Raw genomic sequence first — 12,414 nt, 5'->3', positions numbered from 1 at the left:
CAAGGCTCACTGCAGCCTTGATCTCCCAGGCTCAACCAATCCTCCACTACTCAGTGGGCCTTCACTACTCAGCCTCTTCAGTAGCTGGGGCCACAGGCATGTGCCACACCTGGCTATTTTTTTTTTCTTTAATGGATGGAGTCTCCCTATGTTGTCCAGGCTGGTCTTGAACTCCTGGCCTCAAGAGATACTCCTGCCTCAGCCTCCCCAAGTGCTAGGATTATAGGAATGAGCCACAGCGCTCAGCCTATTTTAACCATTTTAAGTGGTATTAATTATACTCTCAATGAGGTACAGCTATCAGTATTACTTCCAAAACTTTTTCATCAACCCAAACAGAAACTACGTCCATTAGCAATAACTATTTTGACCTCCACCCAGTCTCTGGTAACTCCTAACGTACTTTCTGTCACTATGAATTTGCACATTTTAGATATTTTATACAAGTTTAATTATACAATATTTGTCCTTCTCTGTCTAGACTTTCATCACTTAAAATGTTTTCAAGATTCATCCATATGGCGGCATGTATTAGAACTTCATTCATTTTTGTAGCTGAATAATATTCTACTGGATGTAAAAACTACAATTTTTTTTTGGTTTTTTGAGACAGAGTCTCATTCTGTTGCCAGGTTGGAGTGCAGTGGCATGATCTCAACTCACTGCAACCTCTGCCTCCTGGGTTCAAGCGACTTTTCTGCCTCAGCCTCCTCCTCCTAAATAGCTGGGATTACAGGTGTGTGCCACCACGCCTGGCTAATTTTTGTATTTTTAGTAAAGACAGGGTTTCACCATGTTGGCCAGGATGGTCTCAATCTCTTGACCTCATGATCCACCTGCCTCGACCTCCCAAAATGCTGGGATTACAGGCGTGAGCCACCGTGCCCGGCCTACAAACCACAATTTGTTAATACATCCGTTGATGAATAATTTGGGTTGTTTCCATCTTTTAGCCATTGTACTTACTACTTTTAGATAGTAACACAAGCTGTGAAGTGAAAAAGGAAGCGTTCCTATTTTTGTTTGTTCGTTTTTTGAGATAGTCTCACTCTGTCACCCAGGCAGAGGTACAGTGGTGCAATCTCGGCTCACTGAAAACCTCTACTTCCTGAGTTCAAGTGAACCTACCACCTTAGCCTCCTGAGTAGCTGAGATTAGAAGCATGCACCACCAAGCCGAGCTAATTTTTAAATTTTTTGTAGAGACAGGGTTTCACCATGTTGCCCAGGCTGGTCTCCAACTCCAGGCTCAAGCAATCTGCCTGCCTCAGCTTCCCAAAATGCTGGAATTACAGGGGTGGGCCTCCACTCCCAGCCTCAGCATTCCTATTAATTGTTAAAAGGAGTTACCTGACTTTTCAATATTTTTCAGGTTTAACATTTTACACTCAAAAGAGTAAAGAGTAAAGCAGCAAACACCCATATTTCCTAAATCCAGAATCTAGTTTTCTACAATTATATTCAGCTTTATTTTTAAGAGACAGGCTGGGTGCAGTGGCTCACGCCTGTAATCCCTGTACTTTGGGAGGCCGATGCGGGTGGATCACTTGAGGTTGGGAGTTTGAGACCAGCCTGGCCAACATGATGAAACCTCTTCTCTACTAAAAATACAAAAAATCAGCTGGGCGTGGTGGCACACACCTGTAATCCCAGCTACTCAGGAGGCTGAGGCATGAGAATTGCTTGAATCTGGGAGGCGGAGACTGCAATGAGCCAAGATGGTGCCACTGCACTCCAGACTGGGCAGCAAGAACAAAACTCAATCTCAAAAAAAAAAAAAAAAGATACAAACGCCTTGGCGCAGTGGCTCACACCTATAATCCCAGCACTTTGGGAGGCTGAGGTGGGTGGATCACTTGAGGTCAGGAGTTTGAGACTAGCCTGGCCAACATGGTGAAACCCCATCTCTACTAAGAATACAAAAATTAGTCAGGCAGGGTGGCACACACCTGTATATTCCAGCTACTCGGGAGGCTGAGGCAGGATGATCGCTTGAACCTGAGAGGTGGAGGTTGCAGTGGGCCAAGACTGTGACCACTGCACTCCAGCCTGGGTGACAGAGTGAGACTCCGTCTCAAAAAAAAAAAAAAAAGATATAAATATTATGGATAACATAAAATTCACTTTTGATCATCACTCATCCCAACCATTTCTCACTCCCCAAAGGCAACCATTATCATGAATTTTATGTGTATCCTTCCTATTTTTTAGTATTTTATTTTCCATGTAAATAATGTCAAATAATGTATTTGAGGTTTCTGTACTTTTTCTTCTAATATTCTGAAATAGTTCCACATTCTTTTTGTATTCTCAAAACATAATTTTCCAAATGGAGATAACAGGTTAGGAGTTAACAAGGCTTTTTTCATTAAAAAATGCTCCAAACTTATTTTTTTTTGAGACAGGGTCTAACTGTGTTGCCCAGGCTGGACTGCAGTCGTGCAATCTTGGCTCACTGCAACCTCCACCTCCCAGGTTCAAGTGATTCTCCCACCTCAATCTCCGAAGTAGCTGGGAGTATGGGAGTACAGGCACGTGCCACCAAGCCTGGCTAATTTCTGTTATTTTTAGTAGAGACAGGGTTTCACCATGTTGGCCAGGCTGGTCTTGAACTCCTGGCCTCAAGTGATACACCCGGCTTGGCCTCCCAAAGTGCTGGGATTACAGGCATGAGCCACTGCGCCCGGCCATGTTCCAAACTTTGGGAAACTTCCTTTTCCTCCTTCTTCCTTCTCTTAAACTAATAGACGAAGAAAACAGTTTACCAACATTGAATTTTTTTCAATGAAATCCAAATACTCACAGGTTTTAAATGGATAACAGAACTGTTAGACATCACTGTGTGGTCTCCCTCCATCATATCTAGCTCACTCTTGTCATCTGAGACATCTGGAAGACTGTTAACACTACTGCTTTGGCTGCTGGCACTGATGGACATGCTGGGAATGGATTGATTACTTCCAACACTATTCACTGTTCCTGTCCGGCCAACACCATGATCTTGTTCCTAAGAGAAAAGAACATTCAAATTCAGTTCAAATATTTATATATATCTCTCTCTTCTGAATTCTTGATTATAAACACCTAGCATACCACTTGGCAGACAGTCTCAGAAAGTTGGTCTATCATGAGAAATTGCTTTTATTTTCCAAGACCAAGAAGTTTATCAACTGTTAGTTTATTGAAAAACAAAAATGACCAACAAGTAAATCACAAAAAAACTCACCCAACTGTCTAAAACAAAGTCAGCTGATCACTTTTGGGTGATTTTCAAAGTAGAATATTTTCTCTACATTGCTTGATATTTTAAAATAACGATTTATACTTCTCATGGGGCATATATAGGGATCCTGCTCATTTCTCAATAATTCTTGGTTAATACAAATCCCTCCTTTAAAAAAAAAAAAAAAGCACTGGCTATCCTGGGTACAGTGCCTATGGGGTAGCCCTGCTCCATAAGGAGCATTAAAAAAAAAAAAAAAAAGTATTAGAAACTTCACTGTAGTTGTTATTCTTTTTTATTAAACCAGCCTTTCATAAGTAGATTCTTCTTTCTTCTGGAAAACATAGTCGCCAGATTACCTTTCCCTTCCTCCCTTCCTTCCTTTCTTTCTTTTTCTTTTTTGTATTTTGATAGGTTTTTGGGGAACACTAGATTATCTTTTTACCACCAAATAATTTAATATTAATTCCTACGTATTCTTGTGTAAACTAATAATTACATATTATTTTAAATCACAATCATAAGAATGTTATTCTGATGTAAACAGGCAGGTGTAGTATCTGGGCACTAACATTACAGTAGTCTTACCATACCAGAATTCTTTAAGATACGTAGAATTTAATAAACACAGACATATATGTAGATAGGCACTTTTCTTACATCCCTAGCCTAACACATATACTGTTAACAATTTAACTACATAGAATTTTATTAATTTCACTTCATTAAAGTATTTCACATATCTGAAATAATCCCAATTTTCTAGTGACTACCATTAAGAACTAAAAAAAATCCCCAAATCCAAAAATTGTAAGTTTAGAAAATCTTATATTTGACAGTTCATTAATTATTTAGTGATATTAAAATGAAAAAGAAAATAAACTATTGCTCATGGTTTCAGAATGCAAAGTGGTCTCTCTCGATGAAAACCAATAGAAAAGAATAAAATTTTCGAATTCTGACGAGGCAAAGAAGAAACAAAATATTTAGAGGGAAAAAATAGCTTTACACATAATATACTTTATATGTATATTTCTTCATGACGAAGTTCTGTAACACTTCTACAGCAAATCTGTATTTCCATTCTCCCTAAGAGTCAAGACAGAACTTGGTCTTGAGAGTAAAAGAGGTATGAATTTGAACCCATGTTCCTCTACCTACAGTGAGCAACTTAATTTATTCTGAGCCTTGCTTTTGGTATCTGTAAAATGAGTATTTTAGAATAGTGTAGGCCAGGCGCGGTGGCTCACACCTGTAATCCCAGCACTTTGGGAGGCTGAGGCAGATGAATCACTTGAGGCCAGGAGATGGAGAACAGCCTGGCCAACATAGCGAAACCCCGTCTCTACTAAAAATATAAAAAATTAGTTGGGCCTGGTGGCACAACTGTAGACCCAGCTACTTGGGAGGCAGAAGGTGGAGAATCGCTTGAACCCAGGAGGTAGAGATTGCAGTAAGGCAAGACCGTGCCACTGTACTCCAAACTGGGCTACAGAGCAAGACCCTGTCTAAAAAAAAAAAAGAACGGTGTAGACGGAATGAAATCAAGTCTCTTTGGTGACACAGTAGAATGCCGAGTAACTTTCTCATGACTTCTGAGAGAGTACATTCAACCTTCAGATTCTGTATTTCAAGAACTTCCAAAAGCACATCATATGGAACTGGACAATAGGTCAAAAAAGGGCTCAGACTGGGCACGGTGGCCCATGCCTGTAATCCCAGCACTCTGGGAGGCCGAGGTGGGTGGGCCACCTGAGGTCAGGAGTTCAAGACCAGCCTGGCCAATGTGGTGAAACCCCATCTCTACTAAAAATACAAAAAATAAAATAAAATAAAAACTAGCTGGGTGTGGTGGTGCACGCCTGTAATCCCAGCTACTTGGAAGGCTGAGGCAGGAGAATCACTTGAACCACGGAAGTGGAGGTTGCAGTGAGCCGAGATCATGTCATTGCACTCCAACGTGGGCAACAAGAACAAAATTCCGTCTCAAAAAAACAAAAAAGGTTCGGTGGTCAAGAAATTAGAGAAGGACTAGATTAAACAAAAGTGAACAGGTTTCTTTAACAAAGGACTTCTCAGAACCTTCACTATGACACTGTGTACCATAAAGGGGCATGTAATCTAACATGATTAAAGATTTAAAAAAATTTCTTTTTAATTTTTCTTATTTCTCCAAGAAAAAGGGACCTTTTTTTAATTCCTAACTGGGATTTTATAGGACCAATGGTAAGAAAATACAACCTGGAAACCATTAATATATAGTAAATTATGGCAGGGCAAGCTGCATAAGGAGAGAAACCAATAGTGAAAATTCAATATTGGAGTCATTTTTTTATCTGTTACCTCTTCTTCTTCCTGTGCTTCTACTGCTGGTCCGTTATGTGCCTCCTGGAAAAGGAGTTTCTTCATCTTTCGATACTGCAGATTGTCCAGCTCTCTTACTGCATCCTTTGTCCTCTGAATGAGATCTATTAACACGGTTTCAGGGCGCTCCCGAAGAACAAACATGTGCTAGATAGGGGAGAAGGTAAAAGGTTGATTTTTTTTCAATTAGTGCCAAGGTACTCCTTCTCAGACCCTAGAGATAATATCCTATGATAGATAATGCATATAATCTATAGCTACATAATTCTGTTAAATTTCTCCTATTTATAAAATTATCATTTACATACATATACTCTGTGTATACACAACTACTCTTTTTATTTTGAATATAATATTTTTGTTGGCCAACTAAAAATGCAGAGTTAAAATAATTGAAGGGTCTAAACACTAAGAATTAAGTCCAATCAGAGCTCTCAAGGTTTACATACTCTAAGAACTGATGATTTCACACAAAAGACATGTTCAGTTCTGAGTCATATTAGTTTCAACAGGAATGTATTTAATGATAGTGAATTATGAAAGATGAATTTAGATATTAGATATCTTTATATCTAATATCTTTATATGCTGGTGAACAATATTCTGCATAAAATACTAACAGAGATTAAAAGCCATCAAATTATTACTGTTTATCACTAGCGTTTAATTTCACCTTATCAAATACAAAAAGTAGAAAAAACAATTCCACCATTATGATGATCACAGTTACATTGTAATATACTTCTTTTCAGAAATTTTCTATGTATAAAATGTTTTGTAGATACACAGTTAGCATGTAAATTCCAGAAAGACATATTCTGCCATCCCTTGAGTTCCATGAGATATCCTTGAATTCCTAAGACAACTTTTACCTCCTTTGTTAGCTCACATTTATTTCTTCTTTAAGCAAAGAGTTTAACTATGAATCGTAGCCCACTGTAACCTCAAACTCCTGGGCTCAAGCAATCTTCTCACCTCAGCCTCTCAAGGAGCTAGGACTACAGGTGTGCACCACCATGTCCAGCTAATTTTATTTGATTTTTTTTGGTGGGGGTAGAGTTAAACTCCTGGCCTCAAGTGACCCTCCTATCATGGCCTCCCAAAGCATTGGATTACAGGCATGAGCCACTACGCACAGCCTCTATACAATATTTTATTCAATTTTCACAGTCATAATAAGTATTATTATTTTAGCTGGGCGCAGTGGCTTATACCTGTTATCACAGTACTTTGGGAGGCCAAGGTAGGCAGATCACTTGAGACCAGGAGTTCAACAACAGCCTGGCCAATAGTGAAACCCTAAAAATACAAAAACTTAGCAAGGCGTGGAGGAATACGCCTGTAATCCCAGCTACTCGGGAGGCTGAGGCACGAGAATCACTTGAAGCTCGGAGGCGGAGGTTGCAGTGAGCTGAGATCATGTAACTGCACTCCAGCCTGGGTGACAAAGCAAGAGTCTGTCTCAAAAACAAAAAATTAATTATTATTTCAAATTCATAAACGTAATGCTTGTAGAATATTCCATCAAATGTTTGTGCCCAAATTACCTAACCATTACTCTAATTTGGGGCAGCTATTTTTAATTTTTAATTCCATGATAAACAGCTTCATATATTAAAATTTTTTCGTTAGTTTTTTTCTTTATGATAGACTGCAACAGAAATGTAATTAGGCCAAAAGATAAGAAGCTCATGATAAATACTTCCTATCATTTTAAATAGGGGTATGATAATACATACTAGGGGCCAGGCTTATATATATGCAGACTTAGAATCTAATCACCAAATACTAGTGGGCTGGGTTACTACTACATGAGTTAGAAAGGTTTCTTTTGCTTCTATTTGGCAAATGTAAGAAGCCAGTCACATTCTTCCTTTTTTTTTTTTTTGAGATGGAGTTTCCTCTGACTGCCCAGGCTGGAGTGCAATGGTACCATTTCCGCTTACCACAACCTCCACCTCCTGGGTTCAAGTGATTCTCCTGCCTCTACCTCCTGAGTAGCTGGGATTACAGGCATGCGCCACCATGTCCAGCTAATTTTGTATTTTTAAAAGAGACAGGGTTTCTCCATGTTGGTCAGGCTGGTCTGGAACTCCCGACTTCAGGTGATCTGCCTGCCTTGGCCTCCCAAAGTGCTGGGATTACAGGCGTGAGCCACTGTGCCTGGCCATTCTTCCTTTTTCTTTAATTTGGTGTATGCCACTATTTACAATATTGTCTTCTTTCTTTCTTTCTTTTTTTTTTGAGACGGAGTCTCGCTCTGTTGCCCAGGCTGGAGTTCAGTGGCGCGATCTCGGCTCACTGCAAGCTCCGCCTTCTGGGTTCGCACCATTCTCCTGCCTCAGCTTCCCGAGTAGCTGGGACTACAGGCACTACCACCACGCCCAGCTAATTTTTTGTACTTTTAGTGAGATGGGGTTTCACTGTGTTAGCCAGGATGGTCTCGATCTCCTGACATCGTGATCCACCCACCTTGGCCTCCCAAAGTGCTGGGATTACAGGCATGAGCCACCGCGCCCGGCCTCTTTTTTTTTTTTTTGAGACACAGTCTCACTCGATCTCCCAGGCTAGAGTGCAGTGGCGCGATTTTGGCTGATTGCAACCTCCGCCTCCTGGGGTTCAAGCGATTTTCGTGCCTCAGCCTCCTGAGCATTTGGGACTACATGAGTCCACCACCACGCCCGGCTAATTTTTGTATTATTAGTAAAGACAGGGTTTCAGCATTTTGGCCAGGCTGGTCTCAAACTGCTGACCTCAAGGGATCTGCCCACCTCGGCCTCCCAAACTGGGGTTACAGGCATGGGCCACCGCTCCCGGCCTACTATTTACAATATTGTTTTATCCAAAAACATAAAACCTTATATTTATTTATTTATTTGGAGAAGGGCTTTTGCCCTTGTTGCCCAGGCTGGAGTGCAATGGTGCGATCTCGGCTCACCACTACCTCTGCCTCCTGGGTCAAGCGATTTTCCTGTCTCAACCTCCCGAGTAGCTGGGATTACAGGCATGCGCCACCACGACCAGTTAATTTTGGTTTTTTTTTTTTTTTTTAGTAGAGACATGATTTCTCCATGTTGGTTAGGCTAGTCTTGAACTCCCAACCTCAGGTGATCTACCCGTCTTGGCCTCCCAAAATGCTGTGAGCCACTGCACCCAGCCAAAACCTTCTATTTCTAAGTTTCACTGTTTGTTAGATTTTGCTTATTTTTTTTAACCAACATAATTCTTAGCTATATTAAAGTTTCTACTAGCTACTATGAGTGCCTGTGTATTCAGGCTTTCATTTCTGAAATGACAAGTAAGCTTACTGCCTGGAATTTCTCAAGCATTACTGAAATTTTGCATGGTTTTTCTATACACTGTGGCTGCAAATAATACTGCTGAATATATATGTGACCCTTCCAAATTAACTTGTGGCTTTAACTGATGTGTCAGTGAAAATAAACTGAATTTCCTTGAAATTCTAAAACATTAGTGTAAATATAGTTGACTTAAATCTTACAGTGAAAGATTAAGAAGATTCCTTAGGGTCCCAAAAAGATAGTCAAATCCTACTTATTATTGCCTAATCTAGATGTTTTAAGAACTATATTAAATTCAACAATACTACTATTGCTATTAATAAGACAGTCGATGCCCAAATGAAATAATTTTTTAAGACCAGAAAACATACACTAATCATGTATTTAAATTACTCAACCAAGCCTGTTGAAAACTCAACACAACTCACATATTTTTAAAATATTTCATTGCTAAGTTAGAAAAATATACTTCCAAAAAAGGAAGCAAAGATATTATTTCCATTTTTAAGTTTCTCTTCTCCAACATATTATGTAAATACATCATGTCATCTTTCTTTCATATTATATTAATATTGTACAGATCAATACATAAAAATTAAGCAAAAAGTTAAACTATGTTTTTTGTGTGTGTTTTTTTTTTTTTTTGAGACGGAGTCTCGGTGTGTCGCCAGGCTGGAGTGCAGTGGCACAATCTCAGCTCACTGCAACCTCTGCCTCCGGGGTTCAAGCAATTCTCCTGCCTCAGCCTCCTGAGTAGCTGGGACTACAGGTGTGTGCCACCACACCCAGCTAATTTTTGTATTTTTAGTAGAGACGGGGGTTTCACCATGTTGGCCAGGATGGTCTCGAACTTTTGACCTTGTGATCCGCCCACCTCAGCCTCCCAAAGTGCTGGGATTACAGGCGTGAGCCACCGTGGCCAGCTAAACTATGTTTTATCAACTTTGAAATAAGACATTGTTCCGCCGGGCATGGTGGCTCAAGCCTGTAATCCCAGCACTTTAGGAGGCCAAGACGGGTGGATCACGAGGTCAGGAGATCGAGACCATCCTGGTTAACACGGTGAAACCCCGTCTCTACTTAAAAAAATACAAAAAACCTAGCCAGGTGGGGTGGTGGGTGCCTGTAGTCCCAGCTACTCGGGAGGCTGAGGCAGGAGAATGGCGTAAACCCAGGAGGCGGAGCTTGCAGTGAGCCCAGATCTGGCCACTGCACTCCAGCCTGTGTGACAGAGCGAGACTCCGTCTCCAAAAAAAAAAAAAAGACATTGTTCCACATGAATTAAAATTTATAACTCATGATTATATTCTTGAACATATAAGTATTGAGCTATTTGAATACTTAACTATACATTCTATTTAGACATGGTAAGAGCAGCTAATCAATTTGAAAAAAGAAATTAAAAAATTTAGTATCTAAGAAAAGTTCTCAGAAACAATAGTATAAAAAACTAGTATTAGTAAAAACTAGTAGAGTATACTTAATCCTAATTCAGAATCAAATAATAAAACACATTATTTACAATCATTTCTTAGGGGTAAGAACAAATTTAAAGCATAATGGAACTGGTGGCTCACACCTGTAATCCCAGCACTTAAGAGGCTGAGGCAGGTGGATCACGTGAGCCCAGGAGTTTGATACCAGCCTGGGCAATGTGACAAAACCCTAATTAGCCAGGTTTAGTGGCGTGTGTCTATAGTCCTGGCTACTTGGGAGGCTGAGGTGGGAGGATCGCTTGAGCTTGGGAGGTCAAGGCTGCAGGAGACGTGATTGTGTCACTGCACTCCAGCCTGGGTGACAAAGTGAGGCCTTGTCTTAAAATAAATAAATAAACTGTAATAGAACTGACCTTTAGAAGTTCCTCTGATGTAGGTCGATCTTGAGGGATTTTCTGGAGGCAAGAATCTACAAAGTTGCGAAAATAATCAGACCTATTGTAAAGGAAAGTATCAAGTGAACACATTGCTATTTCCTTTAAAAATACATCCACAAATCAAGGCACGTGCCTATTGGTGGGAGGGGGAATGGAAAGGGAATGATTTTAAAAAAGCAGAGACTATATAGTTTGATGTAAGTCTATGAAGATCTATCTAAAGCAACCAATGAATGTTTACCATTTTCCAAAGATAAATTCACACAGATTACTTTAAAATCCTGCTCCTACGTATTTAAATATCACAACTCATACTACTGTATTGAGGCAAAATGAGGGAAGCCTATCTACTTTTTTTTTTTTTTTTTTGCATTCAAACCCAAGATAATATTCCTTTCCAATTCCCTTTTTTTCTTTTCCTTTTTGCTAAGCCTTTCTTATAATACGCTCTTTTCTTATTTGCCCCTTGGATCGTCTTCTATATAGCATATTTCAGAATATCACTCTATCTGCTCTGGAGAGAGCGTTTTTATACCTGAGTATTTGGTGCCCCTAAGCAAATGGGAAAGACTTCCATTAAACCTAGAAAACCTATTAAGATATTTTTTAAAATGTTAGAAGTCTGTAACACATTATTATATAGTGTTATTGACAAGAGTTCAGTGAGTAAGGCAGTAAATAATTACTCCATCAATGTTTGTCTCCAATATTCAAATAAGATTTTAAGTTCCTTGCAGGCAAGAATTCTTTTATAAATCCCCAAGTCTCAAACACAGTGTAAAGACAGTCTGTGTTCAATATATTTATTACTTACATGTATCAACTATGGTTTCAATGTTTTTGTTTCTCCAAAACTGATGTTGAAACTTAATCTCCAATGCAACAGTGTTGGGAGGTGGGGCCTAATGGGAGTTGTTCAGGTCATGAATGGATTAATGCTGCTATAAAAAGGGCTTGTGGGAGAGGGTTCTCTCTCTCCCGCTCTCTGCCATGTGAGGACACAATGCTTCTCCCCTGCAAAGGATGCAGAGTTAAAGGCACTATATTGTAAGCAGGAGGGCCAGGTCCTAACCTGCCAGTGCCTTGATCCTGGACTTCCCAGTCTCCAGAAAATGAGAAATAAATTTCTGTTCTTCATAAATTACCCGGCCTCTGATACTCTCGTTACAGCAGCACAAAATGTACTAAAGCATACCATGACACTAAACGCAGTGTCAAAAGATTCGTTCTACATAATTCTAAACACAGAGTTATACAGAAAGAATCTTTTGGCACAGAGTTTTTAGCATTATTAGTTTAGTAGAGTTACACGGCACACTCTTAAATGGCAAAGACTTATATGAATGAGACATAATTATGTACTCTTTAAATAATTAAGTACCCCTAATTTACATATCTGTGATTTTCAAAATACTAATATGCTAGCTATTCCCCTAGAATTTATCAAATGCTAGATACACCTGAGGAATTAATTTTCTACTAAAATTTTATACTGTTGATAAAAAATCCTAGTTTTCTAAAACTGTCAATCTGTTGTCCATAAACCTCTTTACACGAATGAACTAAATTTTATTAAATCAACGAAGCCCTAGAAGGAATATCAGATAAAACTGAATAACATATTATAGTTAGAGTGATCCCAAAATTTTTAAT

General features: G+C 39.4%; 1 protein-coding gene across 2 annotated transcripts in view; it reads right to left on the bottom strand.

Moving 5' to 3' along the window:
• The window catches only part of TAOK1 (TAO kinase 1), a 169,684-nt gene that overhangs the window by 45,584 nt on the left and 111,686 nt on the right, over nucleotides 1-12,414 (bottom strand). The window contains exons 11-13 of one of the 2 annotated variants that reach the window (XM_073004795.1): nucleotides 10,738-10,819; nucleotides 5,566-5,733; nucleotides 2,803-3,006 (exon numbers count right to left, since the gene is read on the bottom strand). In XM_073004795.1, coding sequence (XP_072860896.1) covers nucleotides 2,803-3,006; nucleotides 5,566-5,733; nucleotides 10,738-10,819 — 454 coding nt within the window. The remainder of the gene's footprint in view (nucleotides 1-2,802; nucleotides 3,007-5,565; nucleotides 5,734-10,737; nucleotides 10,820-12,414) is intronic. The other variant, XM_073004796.1, reaches the window with a different exon arrangement.

This window comes from Chlorocebus sabaeus, chromosome 16 (genome assembly GCF_047675955.1).
Source record: "Chlorocebus sabaeus isolate Y175 chromosome 16, mChlSab1.0.hap1, whole genome shotgun sequence".
NCBI classification, from domain to species: Eukaryota; Metazoa; Chordata; class Mammalia; order Primates; family Cercopithecidae; genus Chlorocebus; species Chlorocebus sabaeus.
Note: the sequence above shows the minus strand (reverse complement) of the source record. Positions and strands in the feature narration are given on the sequence as shown.